At 43.5% G+C, this 24,827-nt stretch overlaps 1 protein-coding gene across 1 annotated transcript in view; it reads left to right on the plus strand.

Moving 5' to 3' along the window:
• The window catches only part of PRKCH (protein kinase C eta), a 296,395-nt gene that overhangs the window by 62,594 nt on the left and 208,974 nt on the right, over window positions 1–24,827 (plus strand). Inside the window, exon 2 of the mRNA XM_049770537.1 lies at window positions 22,691–22,754. Coding sequence (XP_049626494.1) covers window positions 22,691–22,754 — 64 coding nt within the window. The remainder of the gene's footprint in view (window positions 1–22,690; window positions 22,755–24,827) is intronic.

The following is a 24,827-nucleotide window of genomic DNA, read 5'->3' on the forward strand; positions in this document are numbered from 1 at the left end:
TATACTATCCCTCTCACTCCATGTTTTGAGCTTTACATATAAATCTACTGTTTACTCTGAAGATCACTGGTAGAATCTGCTGCTGTGAGAAACACATTATTGGGATATTTGGGAGCTGGCTTGTAAGGACCTTCGGGCATGTCTTATGTAATGATCATTAAAGCAGTTGTTCCAGGGGCCTGAGTGATAGCACAGTGGTAGGGTGTTTGCTTCGCATGCAGCTGACCTGGGACAAACCCGGGTTCGATCCCCAGCATGCCATATGGTCCCCAGAGCCTGCCAGGAGCAATTTCTGAGCACAAAGCCAGGAGTAACCCCCGAGCATCGCCGGGTATGACCCCCAAACCAAAATAAATAAATAAACAAATAAACAAATAAAGCAGTGGTTCCTTAGCCCAGGGTTGCTTAAACATTTTCTGTTCTGAACCCCTTCTCACCTCAAGTAAACAACACTGGAGAACATTTCCAGAAACATTTCAAATTCATGGAATTGATTTTTGGTCATTGTACATGCAGACTCCTTCTATTGCTAGAATTTTCATGCTCCCTGACATTGTTATATGATTTTTGTGTAGGGTTGCAAGAAACTGTGTCTTACTCTGCATCAGGTTTAGCTGAAGGAATTGTTCAAGTTTACATCACAGACAGAGCAGTTGATAAGGTTAAGGATGAGGCATGACAGTTTGCATGTGGGGGCGTTTGTTTTTGGGCTACACCAGTAGTGTTCAGGGTTTAATTTCTGGCTCTGCACTCAAGGCTCACTTTTAGGGACGCGGGGGGACATTGCAGGGATTAAACTTGGATTCCTGTGTCCTTGATTTTCAGTTTCATTTTCCATTCTTATTTCCTTTACCTGTTTATGTTTTATTGTTTTAGTATATAAATTCCTGTAAACGTTGTTGGAATATAGTATACATTGACAAATAAAATTGCAGTGTTCTTTCCTTGGGCATTTAACTTTCAAACCAGTATCAAAATAGTAGTTATGTTAACCATTCAGTGCATTTTCTATAATTTCTTCAGAAAATTCAGATTATTTTTTTTGTTTTATGTTTCTTGGGCCACATCCAGTGATGCTCAGAGGTTACTCCTGGCTCTGCGCTCAGAAATTGCTCCTGGCTTGGGAGACCACATGGGATGCCGGAGGATCAAACTGTGGTCCATCCTAGACTAGTTCACGCAACGCAGATGCTTTACGCCCTGTGCCACTGCTCTGGCCCCAAAATTCAGATTCTTTTTTTTTTTTTTTTTTTTGGTTTTTGGGCCACACCTGGTAATGCTCAGGGGTTACTCCTGGCTATGTGCTCAGAAGTTGCTCCTGGCTTGGGGGACCATATGGGACACCGGGGGATCGAACCGCGGTCCGTCCAAGGCTAGCGCAGGCAAGGCAGGCACCTTACCTTTAGCGCCACCGCCCTGCCCCCAAAATTCAGATTCTTAATGGCAACTAACTGTAGATCCAGTTAGTTAACTGTAGAGGGGGGGAAATGGATAAAAAGAACAAAGATTATTTTATTTATTTATATTAATTTACTTTAGGGCCTCACCAAGTGGTACTCAGGCATTACTCCTGCCTCCTCTATCCTCAGAAATCTTCCTGGAAGGCTTAAGGGGAACCATGTGGGATGCTGAGGATTGAATCCAGGCTGGCTGTGTGCAAGGCAAACCCTCCTACCTGCTGTGCATTCCATGCTTTTATTTAAAGTTAATTAGCTTATTCATTTTTGTTTTTTGATTTTTTTTTTTTTTTGGTCAGATCCAGCAGTACTCATTGTTAAATTTCCAGGTGGTGCTTGTGGGACTCATTTGACACAGATGATTGAACTTGGACCCCTGCATGTGGAGACCATGTAGCTCTCTTTCAGCCACTATTTATTTATTTATTTATTTACTTATTTTATTTATTTATTTATTTATTTATTTATTTATTTATTTATTTAGGTTTTTGGGCCATACCTGGCAGCCCTCAGGGTTTACTCCTGGCTCTGTGTTCAGAAATCATTCCTGGATCAGGGGACCATATGGGATGCTGTGGGTTGAATCTGGGTCCATCCCAAATCAGCAGTGTGCAAGGCAGACACTCTACTACTGTGCTATTGCATTGGCCCCATTATTTACGTATTTATAGATAAGTATATTTACCCTTCCTGTCATTGCTGAGTGCCTCTCAGGATGTGGTGTGTGGGAATTGAACCCAGAGCCCCAGCCTATAGAGCTTGTGGCCCAGCGTTTGTTTTTAAAAATGAGTGCATACATAATCGGATCATAAGCAGAAAGGCGTGTGTGTGTGTGTGTGTGTGTGTGTGTGTGTGTGTGTGTGTTTTAGGGGGTGGGGACAACCTGTGGTGCTGGAGGCTACTCACAGCTCAGAGAACCACAAAGAACTGGGCATTGTTCCTGGCCTCCCACATGTAACATATGAGCTTAGTCCTTTGAGCTCTCTTCCAAAAATGTGCATTAAAATTTTTGAATTTAAAAAAAAAATTGAATTTGCGGGCCAGAGTGATAGTACTGTGGTAGGGCATTTGCCTTGTATGTGGCCAACCTGGTTCGATCCCCAACATTCAATATGGCCCCCCAAGCCTGCCAGGAGCGAATTCTGAGTGCAGAGACAGGAGTAACCCCTGAGTGCCGCAGGGTGTGTCCCCCAAATTTTGAGTTTGTATTTTTTTTCTTTTTAATTTTTTTAAATTTTTTTATTTTTGAAATTGAGAATGCTTTTGTATAAAAACCAACTGTAGGGTTTAGGTTGTTGGATGAGCAGAGAAGACTGTTGGGAAATGCTGAAGGAAGAGCTTCTTATAGTATTGGCCAAGTCTTAGTGAGTTTTGGAGTCAGTCACCTGGGAATTTGGTAAGTGGGGTGCTGACTAGGAAGTCCAGGGTGTGGGGTGGGTCCACTGCATTTGTCCTTGTTGACACAGGAGGGTCAGACACAAAGAGGGTACGTGCACTGCCTTTTTCCCTGGCATCTGGAAGAAAATGAAAAGCTTGCGCTATTTTGAAAATTTGCCTATCTTTACTGTATAAGTTCCGGTTCTGAAACTCTGTGAAATCAGATAGTGTAATGGGCATGATGTCATTTGCCTCAGCTAAACAAAAAAAAAGTACTCATTATGGTAGATGGTAGATGGATGCATTTTGTTGCTGATTCCATTCCTGCTCTCCTTCCTTTCCACCTCTTCTTCTGCCTTGAGCTTCAGGAAAGAGATTAGTCATAGCTTTTCTGAACACAACTTTGGGGAAAGAGACGGGGTACTTAAAACAAGCCTGGGTTCTCACTGTGGGCCTTATTGGGGGGATGTGTAGTAACACGAGGCGCTGCAAAATGAAATTTGGCTTTGCCTGGGATGTGCTAACACCTCACCAGGTGGGGGAAATTAGGAAGAAGGACAGCATAATATTAAGAAACCAGTCTTACATGCACCAACTTAAAAGGTCAGCTCTGCGCCTGTCTTTGCCTTTCTCTTTATCCATTGACTGCCTCAAGTTCATTATCAGTTGTCATGCCCCTATTTCAGCTTCATTCACTTCCCTTTCCTTTGTTGTCACACCGATCCAAGTCCCACACGCTTCAGTCACAGTGTTTCCACACACTTAGTTGTGGTGCGCCAGGATTGCACACTATATTATTCTAGCAGGATCACATGCTGGGAAATTGTGCTCAGAGCTTCATGCTAGCAAGGTTTTCTGCCATTGCCTAAGTGGAGGTGATTTTCCTTTAAAAGGTATTTTCATTAAGTAAACTTTATTTTAGAATCATGACAGGTTTGTAGAAGAATTGTGATGATAGTATGGACTTTCCAAGCACTCTATATCCAGTTCCATTATTAGTAAAAAGTAGTAATATGGCATATTTGTTGTAGCCAATGAAACAATAGTAGTTTATTATTCTCTAAAACTGGCTTACTCCAATTTCAGTATTTTTTTTACCTGATTTCCTGCCTGTGTCAGGACTCCACTCAGGCTGCTTCATTTTTAAGTATTGGTCCTATTTCTTAAGTGTCCTCCAGACCTTAAGAGTTTCTTTGTGGGGGGGCGGAGAGATAGCACAGCGGTAGGGCATTTGCCTTGCATGCAGCTGACCCAGGATGAACCTGGGTTTGATTCCTGGCATTCCATAAAGTGCTCTGAGCCTGCTAGGAGCGACTTCTGAACGCAGAGCCAGGATCAACCTCTGAGTGACACCGGGTATGGCCCACCCCCCTCAAAAAAAAAGTTTCTCTGTGGCTGAACTTAAAACTAAGGAATACTAGTAAGAAATATTATAGACTATCCTTCCACTTGGCTTGTCTGATGTTTGTTTCTCTTGCACTGAGTAGTTTGGGTATCGGGAAGAGAACCGCAAGAGTAAAGTTCTGTGTTTTTTAATATCACACCAATTACATCATTACATGCATGCAATTCACATGATATCACTACTGATGTGAACACTTGATAGGAGCTAGTGTTATTCTACAGTTACTCCTGTAGGTCCTCCTCCCTTTCTCCATACTATCCTTTTAAGGGAATCAATGAAGCACAGCCACTTTTTGGGGGGAGATAAATCGGGGGGGGGGGGTCATGCCTTGCAGAACTCCTGGCTATGCATTCAGAAATTACTCCTGGCAGGCTCAGGGAATCATATGGGATGCCAGGGAGCCAAATACTCTACCCACTGTGCTATCACTCTGGCCTCATGCAGCTACTTTTTATCCCCAGCCCCTAATTCCAGGAATAATAGGCAGGAAGGCTGTTAGAATTACATGCAGTCATCCTAGAATTTGGACTCATGACCTGAATCTTTCCAGGCAGGCCTTTAAGATTCTTTTTTTTTTTTTTTTTTTTTTGGTTTTTGGGCCACACCCAGTAATGCTCAGGGGTTACTCCTGGCTATGTGTTCAGAAGTTGCTCCTGGCTTGGGGGACCATATGGGACACCGGGGGATCGAACCTCGGTCCGTCCAAAGCTAGCGCAGGCAAGGCAGGCACCTTACCTTTAGCGCCACCGCCCGGCCCCGGCCTTTAAGATTCTAAGCCATTTTCCAGGTTGTTTTTAAAGTGTGTGCTCAGAAGGGGCTGGAAAGATAGCACCGTAGTAGGGTGTTTGCCTTGCATGCAGAAGAAGCACGGTGATTTGAATCCTGGCATCCTATATCGTCCCCTGAGCCTGCCGGGGTCGATTTCTGAGTGTAGAGCCAGGAGTAGCCCCTGAGCGCTGCCGGGTGTTACCCCAAAACAAAAAACAAATGTGCGTTCAGAAATAGCTCCTGGCAGGCTCGGGGGACCATATGGGATACTGGAGATCTAACCCGGGTCTGTCCCTGGTTGGGAGCATGTAAGGCAAATGCCTTACTGCTGTGCTATCACTCCAGTCTTTTATGTTTGGTACCCTGGGTTTGATTCTTGGTACTGTCAAAATATCCATTTAGGTTGTTGATTCAACTGTGCCAACTTTGGTTTTTTGGGAACTCCTGTAGTTTTGGTCTGGGACCTTTTGTGACATGTATTATCACTTAAATTTTATCTTGAGTATTTCCTTATTTTTCCTAGCACTGAAAAATGTTCCAGCTTCATTTTATATATTCCTTGCCCTACTCCTGGAATCAGCCATTTTGCAAGGTACCCTGGTTCTTGGGGTTGCAGATAGTATCAGAATCCAAATTCTGGGTACCTGGCATCCTTGTGGTTACTGGGAAATTGCTGTTCCTAAGTTTTCTCAGTAGACAGAACAGGAAATAAATGTTTGATACTTACCTTTCACATGCATACATATCAATTCACATTTATATATATACCTGTATATCTATAAAACCCAACACAATGTCCAACTCTTATAAAACATTCCAGTCTTTCCCCTTGATTATCTGCATATTCCTGTTCTTCAATAGTGAAAATAAGTTTTCCAAACCCTTCTCCCCCTCTTTGGATTTTGATTTTTGGATTCCATATAGCATTGCTTGATGCTTACTCCTGAGTCTGCTCTAAGGGAGCACTTCTGGTGGACTTGGTGTAAGATAGGGGCCACCAAGAATTAACCCAGGGGTAGCCGTGTGTAAAACAGTACCCTACCCATTGTACCATTGCTCTGGCCCCCAAACTTGCTTTTTAAATCCAACTTACCATTAGTTTTACTTATGTGTATTTAGAAGAGCTAAAGAGTAACACACCCATCCCTCTTCTTTCCATGTAGAGTTTTGTAGTGAAGTTAAGTGTCCTTTGCCATTAGAGTTTTTTTAGTCTATTTTGCAATTATTTAGGTTGACACTTTTCCCTCATTTTCATCAGGGAGGCTGTTTTGCATATTTTAATACAGATGATTCCCTTGTTAAAATCTGCTGTCATCCTGGAATCTCTCTCTCTCTCTCTTTTTTTTTTTTTTAATTCTTTCTTGGGGAGTGGTGGTGGTGGTGGTGGCGGCGGTGGTGGTGGTGATGGGGTGGATCCTGGAATCTCTTGACTCCTGCTGGCTTTATTTTTAATTTTTGTTTTTTGTTTTTTGTTTTTTTGGGCCATACCCAGTGACCAGGGGTTACTCCTGGCCCTAGGTTGGCCACATGCAAGACAAATACCTTGCCTGCTGTGCTATCACTCCGGCTCACTTTCAGGCTCACTTTGTTGTGGAGTTCTTTGTGTTTTGATCAAATGCTTAGTGTTGTGCATATTAAAGTCTCATAAAATAGTTTTGCTGTCCTAAAAATAAGACTCGTGTGAATGAAGATTTGTTTTGTAGCTACACCTGGCAGTGCTCAGAAATCTTCCTGTTTCTGTCTTAGCATCACTTCTGAAAAACTCAGGTGACCATACCAGGCTCCTGGGATCAGGTTGAATTAATTCACACAAAAGGCAAACAACATAACAGCTGTACTATCTCTGATGAGAGAATTTGTTTTAAATATTCTTATTTTTGGGCTGGTGTGGTGGCGCTAGAGGTAATGTGTCTGCCTTGCCAGCACTAGCCTAGGACAGACCGCGGTTTGATCCCCCGGCGTCCCATATGGTCCCCCAAGCCAGGAGCGATCCCTGAGCATCACTGGGTGTGCCCCCCCCAAATTCTTATTTTAAAAATAATATCTAAGCACCATGATTACAAACATGTTTGTAGTTTGGTTTCAGTCATAAAAAAAGAACAGCCCCCTTCACTAGTGCAACCTTCCCACCACCAATGTCCCTCATCTCCTTTCTCCTCCACCCTCTGCCTGTATTCGAGATAGGCATTCTACTTCTCTCATTTACTACCATTGGCATGATAGTTGTCAGTGTTGTTATTTCTCTAACTGCACTTAACACTCTTTGTGGTGAGCTTCATATCGTGAGCTGGTCCTTTCAGCTCTCATCTCTATTGTCTCTGGGTATTTTTATTAACATATTGTCTTTTATTTTTCTTAAATCCAACAGATGAGTGAAACTACTCTGTGTTGTCTCTCTCCCATTGATTTATTTCACTCAGCATACTAGATTCCATGTACATCCATGTATAGGAAAATTTCATGACTTCATCTCTCTTGATAGCTGCATAATATTTCTTTGTGTATATGTACCACAGTTTTTTTAGCCATTCATCTGTTAAAGGCATCTTGCTTGTTTCCAGAGTCTGGCTATTGTAAATAGTGCAGCAATGAATATAGGTGTGAGGAAGGGATTTTTGTATTGTATTTTTGTGTTCCTAGGGTATATCCGTAGGAGTGGTATAGCTGGATCGTATGGGAGCTCAATTTCCAGTTTTTTGAGGAATCTCCATATTGTTTTCCATAAAGGCTGGACTAGGTGGCATTCCCACCAGCAGTGAATGTGAGTTCCTTTCTCTCCACATCCCCACCAGCACTAACCAGTAGTAACCAGTAGTAACCAGCACTAACCACTGCCAATCTCTGAGGCGTGAGATGGTACCTTATTGTTGTTTTGATTTTGATGATTAGTGATGTGGCACATTTTTTCATGTACCTTTTGTGAGAGAATATTTGAGCTCATGAAAGTTCTGGAAAGAAGGAACAGATCTAGAAAGTGTTTTAAGGCGAGGTGGCTTGTTTTGCTACTCTAGGAGCAAGCAGGTGCTAGGAGGCAGAAGATGTATTTAGTGATATGCCTAGAGAAATATTGAGGTATGTGGGCTGTTTGTCCTAGTGCAAAGCTGCTTTTTTGTTTGTTTGTTTTTGGATTACACCCGGCGGCAGTGCTCAGGGGTTATTCCTGGCTCTGTGCTCAGAAGTGGCTCCTGGCAGGGACCTTGTGGGATGCTGGGATTCCAACCTGTATTGGCCGCTTGCCAGGCAAATGCCTTACTGCTCTGCTATTGCTCCAGTCCAGCAATGCTGCTTTTGAGTTCTGATTGCTGTGGTGCCTTTGACTTGAAGGCCAGGGGCCTGGTAGGAATGGGTAGATGGAGATTCTGGCATTGGCTTCTTTTTTTTTTTTTTGAGTCACACCCGGCAGCGCTCAGGGATTACTCCTGGATCTATGCTCAGAAATCACTCCTGGCAGGCTCAGGGGACCATATGAGATGCCGGGACTCAAACCACCAACCTTCTGCATACAAGGCAAATGCCTTACCTCCATGTTATCTCTCCGGCCCCAGTGTTGGCTTCTTAGTCCTCGAGACCCACAATGCCACCAATTCCATCTTGTCTAACATCTTGCTGAGAGTCCTGATGTTTAGTCGCACTGTGAGCAGTTCTGCTTCTGCTTCCTACTAAAGTTCAAAGCTGCTTTATCACCTCTTGACGTCTGAGTTGGTTTATCAAGTAGATATTTCTCAGAGCAGGAATCTGGAAAAGTGAATGCGGAAGGCAGAGCTTGGAATAGGTCGACTTCATGTGATTTTTCAATGTGGTGGATATTCTTTCATAAGGTATATCAAAAAACTATCAGTGTGTGTTAAGATTTTATTCCCGGGGCCGGAGTGATAGCATAGTGGTAGGGCATTTGCCTTGCATGTTGTTGACTTGGGACAGACCCAGGTTTGATCCCCAGCACCCCATAGGGTCCATCAAGCCTGCCTGGACCGATTTCAAGCACAGAGCCAGGAGTAACCCCTGAGCCTAGCTGCTGGGTGTGGCCCTAAAACCAAAAAAAACAAAAAACAAAAAAAACCAAAGAAAGAAATAATGAATGAGAAAGAAAGAAAGAAAATAAATCACTCCAGGAGCCTTAGAGATAGCACAGTGGTTAGGGCATTTGCCTTTCACACAGCAGATCCAGGATGGATAGTGGTTTGAATCCTGACATCCTATATGATCCCCCCGAGACAGTCAGGAGCAATTTCTGAGTGAAGAGCCAGGAGTAACCCCTGAGCACTGCTGGGTGTGATCCAAAACCAAAACCAAAAACAAATAGACTGATTGTGTCTGCCACTCTTTAGCTGATCTCCCAACTTCTCTCTACTATTACTAGTCTACTTTAAACTTTATTTTGTTTTCTATGACTTCACTTCTTGGTTTTTGGGCCATACCCAGCAATGCTCAGTGGGTACTCCTGGCTCTGTTACTCCTGTCGGTGCTTGGGGACCACGTGGGATGCCAGGGATCGAACCTGGCTTTGTCCCGGGTTGGTAGCGTGCAAGGCAAATGCCCTACCGCTGTGCTATCACTCGGGTCCCAAGTTTCCGGCTTCTACTGATCCCCTTTTGAGAAAAATTCCCTAAAATGGAACCCAATCCTATTTTCACTTTATATCCTTAATTTTGTCGCTAAATGTTTTAACATGAGAACAATTATAGCTCTCCTCAAGTGCTGAGAAAAACCCCAGTTCTTCCCTACTCTTTATTTTACTTCCTGTGTATCTTCATTACAGACAAGTAAAACATTTTACTTCTGCTCTAACTGGTTGTCAAATGTAGAGTATTCCTCATACCCTGCATTTCTCCTGGAGTTTGGAAATCCCCTTGAGGTTCTCACAACCCCTCATACTCAGGCTCCTTCTCCTTCATTTGTTAGAACTCATAAGAAACTCAAGAGAGGGCCCGGAGAGATAGCACAGCGGTGTTTGCCTTGCAAGCAGCCGATCCAGGACCAAAGGTGGTTGGTTCGAATCCTGGTGTCCCATAGGGTCCCCCGTGTCTGCCAGGAGCTATTTCTGAGCAGACAGCCAGGAGTAACCCCTGAGCAATGCCGGGTGTGGCCCAAAAGCCAAAAAAAAAAAAAAGAAAAAAGAAAAAAGAAAAAAAAGAAAAAAGGAAACTCAAGAGAACAGCTTACAGACCTCTGGAGGTTTGTTACAAAATGTAGGGACAAGAAGTGTATCCTGGTAGAAGTGATATCCAGGCAGAGAATGTGTAAGGTACACAGTTATGCTATTTCCTTCTGCCCAGCATTCTGGAAAAAACTCTGGACTGCACTGTAGAAATGGCGGGTCATTAATTCAATTTTCAGGAGTTTGTCACAGTTTCTTTATGAGTCCCAAAGAAATTACTGTCACTGGAAAGTGTTTGGGGTCAGACTGATGGTGAGGGCCAGTAGCTAGATGGGTAGATCGGGTCTCTCTCCAAATCATGTGGTATCCTAGATAGTACCCCCTGTTGGCCCCTAATCACTCAAGGTGCTTAGGCCTCAGGATCCAAGGAACCCTGGGTGTGACATTCTTTTTTTTTTTTTTTTCCATTTTTGGGTCACACCCGGCAGCGCTCAGGAGTTACTCCTTGCTCCATGTCAGAAATCGCTCCTGGCAGGCTCGGGGGACCATCTGGGATGCCGGAATTCGAACCACCATCCTTCTGCATGCAAGGCAAATGCCTTACCTCCATGCTATCTCTCTGGCCCTGGGTGTGACATTCTTAAAGAAAGAAAAACAAAATACAAGAGATGTTCCTGGTTTTCTTATCACTAGGAAGTTACAAGGATGTCAGGAATTTCATGTCACGAGCAAGGGACAGAGACTAATACATATTTTTTCCCTATACTTTCATGTTTCTATTTGAGTACCTTTGTGTGCAAATTTGAACTCATTTCCTTCCTTCTGAAACATGCCCCCCCCAAGTTCTCTGGTTGATTAATAGCAGCAAGGTTGGCAGACATTGTCCATAAGTGACCAGAGCCAGTTAGTAAATGTTTTCAACTTCGGGGACCATAAGTTCTGTACCAACTGCTCATTTGTGCCTTTGAGCACAAAGCAGCCACATAGAGTCATACTGACTGTTGTTTGGTTTCAGCAAATCCTACTTACAAAAATGGGCAGCTGGTCAAAATGACCTATGGTTGTGGTTTGCTGACCCCTGTTCTAGTCATCCCAACTCCAACTCAGTACTCCCTTGAGCTTTGTGCTGCTTCTGATTTTTTTTTTTCTGCCATACCTGGTGATGCTCAGAGGTTACTCCTGGCTATGTGCTCAGAAATCGATCCTGCCTTGGAATGCCAGGGATCGAACCCAGGTTTGTCCTGGGTCAGCCATGTGCTCTACCGCTTGCACCACTGCTCCAGCCCCAGGCTTTTAATTTTGACTATTGGCACCAGTATAAAAACTTTCTGGGATCTAGACCTCAGTAGACTCTTCCTCATTAATTGGTCTGGGTTGGGAAAAAAGGGAAGCAAAAACCCAGGCAGAGATCAAGCATCGAACTTGTGTTGCCTGTGTGCAAGGAAATTGCCTTATCCACTGTGCATCACTCAGGCTTCTCCATATAGATTTTAACTTGTGATCTGACCTATCACGTGCTTTTAATACTTGAGTCTTGCTGGATTTAGCGCAGAGACAAAAGTAGGAATCAGCAGGAAGTAGTCTATGCTTCCTTTATCTCCTTTGTCCCCATCATCCCTTTCCAAGGCAAGAGGACACATGACAGTGATTCGAGTCCTGGCTGCTGACTAATAAGCTGCCTGCTTGATTTCTCCAGTCTTGGAAAGACTTGCTTTGCTGGGCAGCTCCTGCCTCATGCCTGCACAGAAGCTGTGCTGTGACCCCATGAAGCTGGTGCCTCTTCCAGTGGCCTTAGCAGGAGGACGCAAGGCTGGGGAAACTGGCAAATCTTTCAAGGTTTGAGTCTTGCTGAGTCCCCGGAAAATGCATAAGGATTGGGATGACCAAAGGTTTAGTGGTCCTCAAACTATGGCCCGCGGGCCACATATTGTATTTGTATCTGTTTTGTTTTTTCATTGCAAAATAAGATATGTGCAGTGTACATAAGACTTCGTTCATAAATTTTGTTTTTACTGTAGTCAGACCCTCCAATGGTCTGAGGGACAGTGAACTGGCCTCCTGTTTAAAAAGTTTGAGGACCCCTGTTAGAATTTCAGGCAAGCTGGCTTTGGCTGGAGCAGGAGGTAAAGCCAACCTGTAGCCTGGAGGGAAACTGGTATGGAACCAGCATGAGCTCAACCCTAAGCCTGTATCATAGTTGATTTTTTTTTTGGGGGGGGGATCACACCCAGCAGAGGTTATTCCTGACTCTGTGCTCAGAAATTGCCCCTGGCAGGCACGGGGACCATCTGGGATGCTGGGATTTGAATCACTGTCCTTTTGGATGTAAGGCAAATGCCCTACCTCCATGCTATCTCTCTGGCCCCATAGTCTGATCTTTGTTGCTGGGTGTTTGTAGTCAATTCTGTACACCTCCCCACCCCCCCAAGCCACATCTGGCTCTGCTCAGGGCTTACTCCTGGTTTAGCTCTCCAGGATCAATCCTGGCAGGCTTAGTTGACCATATAGGGTGCTGGGGCTTGAACCTTGGTTGGCCACATTGCAAGGCACCTCCCTACCCACTGTACTATCTCTCTGGCCTCTCTTCCCTTCTGTGGAAAGGCAGTAGGGAAGTTAAATCTTTCAGGCCTTGAAGGGATGAGGCAAGTAAATCCTGTGCCTCAGCAGTTTAGGACATAGTTGCTACAGTTTATATTTAAAATCACAGCCACAGGCTTTGTCCTTGGTTATTGGTACACCCTATACATTTATTTTCTCTAGAAATTTGAACTCTCATTTTTTAAGCTTGACTGTTTAAGATTGAGGAGAATTATGAAGTACTTTATTATGTTTTTAGGCTTTTTGTTACTTGTCCCTTGAATAAGGCTTCAGAAGTCATAGAAATGACTTAAAGAATCTGACTGTCACAGATGGCTGGCTTGGCGCCCGTGGAGTCTGCATAAAACCTTCTAGCTCTCCTCAAATATAAGATTTCTTTCTTTCTTTTAATACGCTAGATTTTTTTTTTTTGCCTGTTCCAGATTGAGATGCATATTAAGCAGGCAGAAATTTCCTGTCTGTGATCAATTCTAATGCCTTTTGTGAAGGGAAATGGCTGTAAATTATTATCGGTTAATTAAATGAGTGTTTCCGTTGAGATCTGTGCACAGGTTTTTATTCTAAGCCTGCTTAGAGTCTGAGAACATGAGCATCAGAAAGGATTTTCTATAGTCCTTTTGTTTCTTGGACAGGGGGACTGGCATAGGGGCCATAAGGGATTTTACCAGTCCCTGCCACATGCTGGTTAAGGGACTGTGTTTATTGGGGAGATGAAAGAGGGTCCCTTAGATCTACATCCAGATGATTCCTCTGTAGTTCATGTGCTACTGCCATCTCTTGGAGCCATCTTGGTAAGCTTCCATACCTCACAAAGCTTGGTTGCCTCGTGTTGTACCCAGAGTAAATATTACTGCTTGTATTTTACAGGTGATGACATTGAGGCAGTTGAATGTAAAGCCTCATCCCTGACCCTATTTCTGACGACTAGACCAAATCAATGAGTATTTGTTGCATGTTTTCTTGTTCTAGGGGTGCTGCTTTACCACAGGGTATCATAAGCACTAGTCTCCCCTGGAACAGAGCTCGCTGGTTTCATGAAAGTGATGGGACATTAGTATATGCCATTTCATCAAGTTAGTTTTGGGAAAGAGATAAGCATCACGATATGATTGGAGCCAGGAATTCCGAGTCTGGAGTGATCTCTATATGTAGGTCAAGATCTTTCTGGCAAAAGTGCTGCCTTCGGTGCTTGCATCATCTTTGCAGGTGTTCCCCATTATCCAGCCCACCTGTAGCCCCAGGGAGCCACTCTGGGGAGTGGTGAGTGCCTGGCCATGAACCTGAGCCTGAGATTATTTTCAACAAAATTTGAATGAGTCGAGAGCTGAAGGGAGAAAGTCTTCTCAGGTAGAGAGAACAGTGTGAATAAGGTGCAGCTGAGGCAGAGAGTGTGGGGATGGGTGACCGTGATGAGAAGAGCAGGTTTAGAGACTAGAAGGGGAAAATGAAGTTGTATGAAATCTCGGGAGGGGGTTAAGGAGAGATGCAGGTGGTCGGGAAGTCAAGTGGGATAGTGGTTTCTGTTATCAAGATACCTGAATGCCACCAGAGGCTTTGATTGAGGAAGCCTACTTTGGAAGGGTATTTGGGCAGTGAGGTATATAAATCTATTCGACACAGATTTTATTTATTTATTTATTTTTTGGTTTTTGGGTCACACCCTGCAGCTCTCAGGGGTTCCTCCTGGCTCTACCCTCAGAAATCATCCCTGACAGGCACGGGAAACCATATGGGATGCCGGGATTTGAACCACTGTCCTTCTGCATGCAAAGCAAATGCCTTACCTCCATGCTATCTCTCTAGCCCCAGATTTTAATTTTTTTAACTTTATTTATTTATTGGCCTTTGGGCCACACCCAGCAGCATTCAGGGGTTGCTTCTGGCTCTGCACTCAGAAATCGCTCCTGGCAGGTGGGGGGACCATATGGGATGCTGGGAATTGAACCGAGGTCTGTCCTGGGTCAGCTGCATGCAAGGCAAATGTCCTACCACTTTGCTATCGCTCCGGCCCAGATTTTAATTTTTGATCTTTGTAAGCTTGTCAGATTTTGTTTGTTGGTTTTTGGGTCACACCCAGAAGTGCTCAGGAGTTACTCCTGGCTCAATGCTCAGAAATAGCTCCTGGCAGTTTCAAAGGAAATAATACTGCCTAACCCAAGTGAAGGCAAGTTTACTCCTGTGTTTTCTTCTATGAGTTTCATAGGTTTATTTCTTCCTTTTATTTCTGTGGTATTTTGTTAAAATAAATTTAGGGCCTATAATTGTTCAGATCGAATTTATTTGATACCTGATGATGCCCAGAGGATACTCCTGGTTCTGTCCTGGGAATTACTTTTCATGATTCTCATCCAGGTATTGCTAGGGTTAAACTCATGGGCATCTGCATGCAAAACAAGTGCACTTTGAGTCCTACCCAACCCAAGTTACCACACCCCCTTCCCCCTCTCAACTATCTTGTTTCCTTCATTCACCCCTCTTCCAACAACCTCAGGTGTGTTTTCTGCTACTACAGATTGATTTACCTTCTCTCAAGTTTCATGATAACAGATCCATATAAAATTTACTCATTTTTGTTTGTTTGTTTTTTGTTAGTCTTCTTTAAATTACGATGCATCAATCAAATAGTTATTCTTTTCTATGGAAAAGAATTGTATACTATTACCATAGTACAAATAAAACATTTCTGTGAGCATTTATATATGACATGTATATATATATATATATATATATATATATATACACACACACACATATATATATGTATATTTTGGTTTTTGGGTCACACCCGGCAGCACTCAGAAGTTACTCCTGGCTCCATGCTCAGAAATCACACTTGGCAGGCTCTGAGAACCATAAGCGTTGCCGTGATTTGAATCACCATCCTTCTCCATGCAAGGCAAATGCCCTCCCTCCATGCTATCTCTCCGGCCCCCGTATATATATTTTTTATTTTTGTTTTTGTTTGGCTTCCTAAACAGTACTCAAGAAGACCTGAGGTTTGCTGGAGAGATACCACAACAGTAGGGCCTTTTTTTCTTGCACACAACCAACCCAGGACAAATGGTGGGTGTGACCCCAAAACAAACAAACAAACAAACAAACAAAAAAGAAGACCTGAGGCTATTTCTGGCAAGGCTCAGCCAACAGGACTTGTGATTCAATGGAAGACCTTGAGGATGCGCTACTTCTAGGGCTCTGTGGTATACAGGGATTACCACAGCCACCCTATCAGTGCTTGGAGTCCACTAGGCCATGTCTGGTAGAGCTTGGAGTCTTCTTCAACTAGACTCAATGATACTTCAGTTAAAGGTCATGTAGGGCCAGTAATCAAACCAAAGTCAGATATATGATATATCACTAACTTCTAAGCCCAGAGTTCTGCTTAGCCCCCATATGTTTTTTTTTAATTATTAGGTCACTACCTGAAAATGGAGTTACTCCATCAAGTTGGAGGTGTATGTATAATTTTTTTTGTTTTGTTTTGGGACCACACCTGGCTGTGCTCAGGGCTTACTCCTGGTAGGATGCAAGAGACCATATTAAGTTCCAGGATTGAACCCAAGTTGGCCATGTGTAGGACAAGCACCTTAACCTCTGCACTATCTCTTCAACTTCAGTATGTGTAATTTTTTTTTTAAAAGAAAATACTATTTTCTAAGGTGATGGTAGTACTTTGAGAGAGTTGTAGTTGCTTCACTTTCTCACAGACAGCAGTGTATCATTTTAATATTTGACATCTTGATAGATATGCATTGTTAGTATTTTGTGGGCTTTATTTTGCATTTTGCTAATGATTCAAGTAGTTGAACTTGTTTTTATTTGTATGTGTTTGCCATCTGTATTACTTGGTCTGATATGAAATGATAGAACACATAAAGTTGCATTGTTTTCTTTCTTTTTTGTTTTTTTGTTTTTTGTTTTTTGTTTTTGGGCCACACCCGGTAACGCTCAGGGGTTACTCCTGGCTATGTGCTCAGAAGTTGCTCCTGGCTTGGGGGACCATATGGGACACCGGGGGATCGAACCTTGGTCCGTCCAAGGCTAGTGCAGGCAAGGCAGGCACCTTACCTTTAGCGCCACCGCCCGGCCCCGCATTGTTTTCTTATTGATTGGGTGAATCTTATTCTGCATACTAGTGCTTTATCAGGTACAAGGTGTTTCATATATTTTTCTCCTTACCTTTGGCTTGTCTTTCATTTTCATGTAATATCTCTCAATGAACACAAGTCTTAATTTTTTTTAAAGACGGTCCACTATGTCACTTATTCATGAATTGAAACTTCAGATGCATATATGAGAAATATTTGTTTAATTTAGGGTCCCCAAAAGTTTCAAATAGGGTAATGGGTATTTTTTTCCCGTAATTTAAACTACATTTCCTAGTGTACTGCCTGACCTCTATTAAGTATCACTGATCTGAGGTTGAATCAAATAATAAATCTCTCCTTGCCTGCTTGGAGAGTCTAAAGGTATCTCAGAGAAACTGGGAATACAAGTTGTGTGGTTTCTTTTTAGGGAAAAGGGGTGTGGTCCTGTGTCAAATTAAACTGGGGACTTAGAAGGGAGAGGAGGCATTTGAAGTAAGAATTCACATGGCGGGGCGAAGCGATGGCACAGTGGTAGGGTATTTGCCTTGCACATGGCTGACCCAGGACGGACAGAGATTCGATTCCCTGGCATATCATATGGTCCCCCAAGCCAGGAGCGATTTCTGAATGCCATGCCAGGAGTAATCCCTGAGCATTATTGGGTGTGGCCTCCCCCAAAATCCAAAAACAAAAACAAAGAATTTACATGGTAGTTTTTCATTTTTGAAAACAGGCGGGTTGCTACAGGGGGGCAGCATGTCTGGGAATGGAAACCAGTTGAGAGGCCAAGTACACAGGGCAGCAGAGAGTAGATGGCCTCTAGCATTTTATTTTATTAGTTATTATTATTATTATTATTATTATTATTATTATTATTATTTTAGCCCATGGGAAAGAGCCAAGGAATGCCAGTTAGGGAATGGAAAGGATTGAACTCTGGGTGTGTGGGACATTGAGACGGGGATTTTCAGAAGAGTGCATGTGGGTAGTAAGGGCTAGTTGCAGGGTTTAGCAGAAAATCTGACTATCCTTGTGGACATTTCTCTCTCTCTTTTCTTTTTCTTCTCTTTTCTTTTCTTTCACTTAAATACATTTATTTCTTATTCCTGATTCTGCTCCTAGAGAACTTCAGGTGAGTTTTAAAATCATGAGCATGGGGCCGGGCGGTGGCACTAAAGGTAAGGTGCCTGCCTTACCTGCGCTAGCCTAGGAGACGGACCGCGGTTCGATCCCCCGGCGTCCCATATGGTCCCCCAAGCCAGGAGCGACTTCTGAGCGCATAGCCAGGAGTAACCCCTGAGCGTTACCGGGTGTGGCCCAAAAACCAAAAAAAAAAAAAAAAAATCATGAGCATAAACATTTGTTGTTGTTTTTGGTTTTTTGGGTCACACCCACCCGTGCTCATGGTTTACTCCTGGCTCTGTGCTCAGAAATCGCTGCTGGCTTGGGGAACCATAAGGGATAGCAAGAATAGAACCAGGGTCATCCTGGGTTGGCCATGTGCAAGGCCCTAGCACTATGCTATCGCTCTGGCCCCATGAGCATAAATATTCCAATGAAGGGAAACAAGGACTTGGGAGGAGCAGGAACTGAAGGCAGGTAGAGAAAGAGGCCTGGGAAGGAATCAGAGTGAATTAGGCAAGAGTGAGACCAGGCAAAGAAGGGAGGTGTCCTGAGAGCAAGGGGAGGACTAATCATTAGGAAAGGAGTTGCTGGAGCACTCCCTGCTGCACAGAGTGCATTGAGAAAGTTCATTGATTACTTCTCTGGATTCTGCAATAGAACAGTGAGAAGGCATCAGTTTCAAGTGCTGAAAGGAGACAGTTCAAGGCATGCACAACATGGATGTTAAGAGGCACAGAGAAGAGGCGACATTTGTCTTTATATACTTCATGTGTTTTTACTCTCACTTTCACTCAGTATGCATGTTCTTTGGGATCTGGTAGAGAAAGACCCTTCTCGAACAGTACAAGCAAGGGTTAAGACGTTTGCCTGCCATGCTGCCGCTGACCCTGGTTGATCCCTGGCACCACAGGGTCCCTGGCATGCACAACAGGTTTCACCCCACTTCCCACCCCACTCCCCGGGGATGTGTGGGCTAAGGTAGCTGAGCAATGTTTGAAGAATCAAGCCAGGCTTGATCTCAGGGTTTAAGTGAAGTTGAGGTCTAGACTCTTTCTCTCAGCACTTGCTTATTTCTTGGCTCTATTCTTTCCAGCATGATGACTAGTCATTTTCCAGGATAGACCACATGCTGGCCCATAAAACATATCTCCATAAAATCAAGAGGCTAGAAATTGTACAGACTACCTTCTCAGATCACAAGGCAATAAAATTAGAAGTGAGCTACAAAGGGTCACAGAAGCATGATGACTAGATGGCTACTAGACACTCCCCAGTTTTCTGTCCACCCTGATCAAAGTGGAGTCAAAGTAAGACCTCTCTTTCATGGAGTTGGGGGAGTCTTACATGGGCATTCATTGTGCCGGAAGCCAAACTAGTCCCTGAATTCATGAAGCTGCAGTTAAGTTACTCAGAGGGCAAGATATAGGACACATGTTTACCTCACATACTTCATATTTTCTTCACTTGTGCTGGCTGGGAGAATTCAGGGCTGTGATAGGCTAGACTTGGGCAGCCCATCCCCTCTCCAACCAGGAGAGTCTCTTAATAGAATTGTTTGTACTATTTGTGAGCAAAGGGAAAGTTCTTTTATTTGGGGGATACAGTAGGGGGGGCACATCAGGAGGCATTCAGGGGTTACTCCTAGCTCTGCTCTTAGAAATTGTTCCTAGCAGGCCTGGGGGACCATATGGGATGCCAGGATTCAAATCACTGTCCATCCTGGATCGGCTGCGTGCAAGGCAAACGCCCCACCTCTGTGCTATCTCTCAGGTCCAGAGAGATTTCCTTAAGGAAAATTCTTAAGGAAATCTGAAAGGCTGTTTTCTGAGGCTAAATTGGGGGTTTTAACTAAAGAAAAAAAATTCCCACTGTTGAATTAAGGGGCAGAACTTGGTCAATGGGTAAAATCCATTGGTTGCACTCTTTTGCTCTTCAAGAAAGCCCTTACCATAGGAATATAGCAATGAAACAGGCCAGTGGTGAAAGTGGTGTCCTGACTGTCACTGGAGCTGTCTGTCAATATGAACAGATGTCTATAGCTCATCAGCACTATGCTGATGGAACAGATAACCCCAAAGGGCAAAATTTTTTAAATGTCATCTCTGTGACATAGCAGGGAAAGAGTTTTTATATTGACACATATAAATTGCCAACAGGTTTTATGACATAGTACTTTTTCTTACTACTTGACATGTACATATCTTCTGCTGCATTTTTTATTTAAAAATCCTTGGGGCTGGAGTGATAGCAAAGTAGTAGGGCATTTTCCTTGCATGCTGCCAACCCTGAACGGACCCAGATTTGATTCCCAACATCCCATGTGGTTCTCGAGTCTGCCAGGATTTCTAAATGCGGAGCCAGGAGTAACCCGTGAGCACTGCCAGATTTGGCCTCAAAAACCAACCAACCAACCAACCAACCAACCAACCAACCAAAAAAAATCCTTGTTGTGTGCACCCCTCCTAAATATCCTATGAATTAGTCTTGAAGCATCTTTCCAGAAATAGAGGGCTTAGATGGCCAACCCTACATGGCCTGAAGGTAGAATTTGGGTCTGGATTTTCCTCCATATTCGTGGCCCTGGCAGAAATGAGGAAGAAACCTTCTGTTCTTATGAGTGCAATATTTCTAAGTGGTGGCATCACTCCTGACTGTAGGGAAGGAGTGGCCTTTTTTGTGGGCACCTGTGGGCAGCTTTGGGGGGAAATTTGTAGGCTGGTTGGGGGCTGCAAGGTGTTAGAGACAAGGGACAATCTGTCCTGGGATCAAGAGCAGCTCCTTCTGTGCCAAGAGCAGTTTATGTTGTGGGGGTGAATGTGTGTTCTCTGCCAAGGCGTTTATATCGAAGGTGAGGGAGTGGTTTTTTAAAAATAACATATTTTTGACTTGAAACAAGTCAAGGCAGAGAAGAGAGACAATTAGAGATTGACATCCTGTTTAGTCATCTCTCCAGAGAGTTCTATTTTCAGAATTGCTCTCCAAAGGCTCACAGTGGGGTTAAGATAGCCAAGAGGATACTGTTAAGTTAGTAGAGATATTGTAAGTAGTTGGTTTGGGCACTCGAGTGCTTTGCAGTGACCATTAGTCACCGTTGGTCGCAGCTTTTCTGGAGACAAGGGGACAGTATACAAAGAATAGACTTGTACAGTTAAAATGTTTTGGAGTCTATAAAACAAGCAGTTTTTCTTTTGAAAAATAATGATCAGGTATGGAGATAAAATGTGTGTGTGTGTGTGTGTGTGTGTGTGTGTGTGTGTGTGTGTGTGTGTGTGAATTTGGGTAAAGTCCTGACTTGTGGGAACGAGCGATGTGTCTCAGTGATAATGTATGAGGACCTGGGTTTCATCTCTCTTGACACCTTTTCTCACAGGAAAAGTAAACTCAATGTTTTTTTGTTCAGTCTTTGTCACTTGGAGAGACAATGTCAGTGGCCTTCAGGCTTTTTGAGGTTATCTGAGGGAGCTATGTGGTAAATCCTGAATGATGACATTTGGAACTTTTCTGTTTGTTTGTTTGTTTTGGGTCACACCTGGCAGTGCTCACTAGTTACTTCTGGCTCTATGCTCAGAAATCGCCCCTGGCAGGATCGGGGGACCATATGGGATGCCGGGGATTCGAACCACTGTCCTTCTGCACACAAGGCAGAAGTGCCTTACCACTGTACTATCTCTCTGGCCCCTGAACTTTGATGCTCTTGGGGTGAAGCTCAAGTGGGTGCTTACCTTGCTCAAGTTTAGAATCTACAGTGGCAGCCATAATGGAGTTCACATCCTGGTCTAGTGTGGACCCTCTGTACTGTACCTTAGTAAGTACTTGAGCATAGACAACCATACTCAGTTTTTCTTGACATAACTCTTTTAGGTCCAAGATAAAAGGTAAAACAGCAACTTCGGACTCAACCTCATAATGTTCTGCTTAAGGTAAATTTGTTAAAAAAAAAAAAAAAAAAAAAAAAGATTGTTTTTGGGCGAGGGACTACATCCAGGGTGGAACTCAGGGCTTACTCCTGGCTCTTAGAAAGCTTGGGTGATCATATGGGATGCTGGGAATTGAACCTGGTCCGTCCTGGGTCAACAGTGTGCCAGGCAAATGCCCTACTGTTAAGCTATCGCTCTGGCTCCTCCATTCAAAGATTTGAAGACACACCTGGGTTCTCAGCGACATGAGGAGGACAGAGCTTGCTGACCTGGCTCTAGTGTCAAAGCACATGTGAAACGGGCCACCTTATTTGGGGACCATGTTACTGGTGGGATCTTTGGGAAGGCCAAATGTGGGTAGAGTATGAGCTCAATGAGATGACATCCAGCTGTCTCACCTGCAGAATGAAGGTCTAGACATCTGAGCTCATGGGTAAGACTTTTAGGGGTTCTCAGTATCCCCATGAACTGTTAGGAGCTTCCTTCCATTTTTGGGCCACACCAGATGACTCTCAGGGGTTACTCCTGGCTCTGCACTCAGAAATTGCTCCTGGCTTGGGGGATCCTATGGGATGCCGAGAATCAAACCCAGGAATGCTGGGGATTGAACTCAAGTTTGTCCTGAGTCAGCCACATGCAGGGCCCTACTGCTGTAGCTATCACTCTGGCCACAACCATTGCCATTTCTTTTACTTTCAAATGGATTCTGGCCTGTTTCCTTTTAGGGAGTCTTAGATCTGACTTGTGTGTGTAATCTGCTCATTGAGAACTTTCTGCACGGAATTATTTAAGGGAAATCAAATGTGCTTTAAAATTAGAAAATAACACATACTTTTTTTTTTGTTTTGTCTTTCTAGGTGGATCTGGAGCCAGAGGGGAAAGTATTTGTGGTAATCACCTTGACGGGGAACTTCACTGAAGGTAGGAATGAATTTTGGGATGATTTCTGGCATCTGTGTAACTCATACCCTTAATTTATACAGAATTTTTTGGGTCATGGACATAATAATAGTATTTTGTTTACAGTGAAAATGATTTTGTGTTTGGAGGTTGGGGAGAGAGCTGGTGATAGAGCACATGCCTTGCATGTTTGAGTCTCTGACCCCTGATAACACATGTCTCTTTTTCTCCAACACCACTACTGGATGTAACCCTGGTGACCTCTAAGCACCGCCTTGTTTAGCCTGGGTACTGTCAGAAAACCCCCTGCACCCTTCCCCTGCCAAGTTCCTGCTGTGACCTTCATTAAAAAATTACCTCCTGGACATTCATGGAAGGATCTGGAGATTAAAGAAAAATAATTTAATTGTGACATGTCTACAGATGTTTAACCCCAGTCCAAGATATATAGAACATTTTCATCAGTCTTGATAATATTTCCTGGGTCCATTCCCAGACAGAGGCAATACAATTTTTTTGGTTTTGTTTTCACCATAGAGTTGAGTTGTATACTCTAAAACCTCATGACAATGGAATGATATAGTTCATCTTTTGTATCTAATTTCTTTCATTCGGCATAATTTACACAATCTCCTTTTATATCATTGTATATATTAAGTAATTTATTATATAAATACGGGTTTTTTTCTCCATTATGACCATTTGGAGTTTCTCTGGGTTTGGCTATTTTGAATAACACTTCCATGAACATTCTTGTACATAACTTTTATAGAGATATACTTGATTTCTCCTGGGTTTTTACCCAGTTGTGAAATTGCTTTATTTCATTTTAATTTTATTTCATTTTAATTTTTTTTCTTTTTTTTTTGTTTTTGGGTCACACCCGGCAGTGCTCAGGGGTTACTCCTGGCTGTCTGCTCAGAAATAGCTCCTGGCAGGCACGGGGGACCATATGGGACACCGGGATTTGAACCAATCACCTTTGGTCCTGGATCGGCTGCTTGCAGGCAAACGTCACTGTGCTATCTCTTCGGGCCCTTAATTTGTTTTTTGATTTTATAGTTCAGTTACTCCACAACCTTCATTGACACTTGGTATGGTCATTCATTTTATCTTTAGACATTCATGTGGGTGTAAAATAATAGAGAGAGAAATGGGTCGGAGAGATAGCATGGAGGTAAGGCGTTTGCCTTTCATGCAGAAGGACGGTGATTCGAATCCCAGCATCCCATATGGTCCCCCGGGCCTGCCAGGGGCGATTTCTGAGCGTGGAGTCAGGAGTAGCCCCTGATCGCTGCTGGGTGTGACCCAAAAACCAAAATAATACTCATAATAATAATATAATAATAATAATGAAAGGAAGGGAGGAGGGGGGAGAATGGAGAGAGAAAATAAGCAGCATAGAGAGTGTCAGCAGAAAGCTTAGCACAGGGGAGGAAAAGCACATGGACAACAGGGCCATGGAATAAAAGCAAGTTGACTCTGATGAAACTTTAGCTGACTGAATTATTTCTCCACCATTATCCTGCATCTTCAGACTCACCGACCAAAGGGATTAGAAACATAGTGTGTTGTAGGGCAGCCTCACCCAACACATGGATCGTTGTATTTTATTCTACAATCTGGTAGACCCAAATTTTAAAATTTCATTCTACAATTTAATGGAACTCTATCATTCTGTTTGAGTTCTGTTCACCAGGTTCTGTGCAACCTAAAAATGATCCTGAAAAATAGATGATTGTGCTGGGAAAACAGGTCTGGAACAAGGCCAATACAAGGAAACTACCCAGGCTTAACTTCCAAGAGAAAAAGAGAGGTTCAGGCACTTTCAACCTCCTGGTTGTTCTACAGGTCTAAAAAAACCCAAAGATCTTAGGGCCGGAGAGATAGCACAGCGGTGTTTGCCTTGCAAGCAGCTGATCCAGGACCAAAGGTGGTTGGTTCGAATCCTGGTGTCCCATATGGTCCCCCGTGCCTGCCAGGAGCTATTTCTGAGCAGACAGCCAGGAGTAACCCCTGAGCACCGCTGGGTGTGGCCCAAAAACCAGGAAAAAAAACAAAAAAACAAAAACAAAACAAAAAAAAACAACAAAA

Source organism: Suncus etruscus, chromosome 3, assembly GCF_024139225.1.
Source record: "Suncus etruscus isolate mSunEtr1 chromosome 3, mSunEtr1.pri.cur, whole genome shotgun sequence".
NCBI classification, from domain to species: Eukaryota; Metazoa; Chordata; class Mammalia; order Eulipotyphla; family Soricidae; genus Suncus; species Suncus etruscus.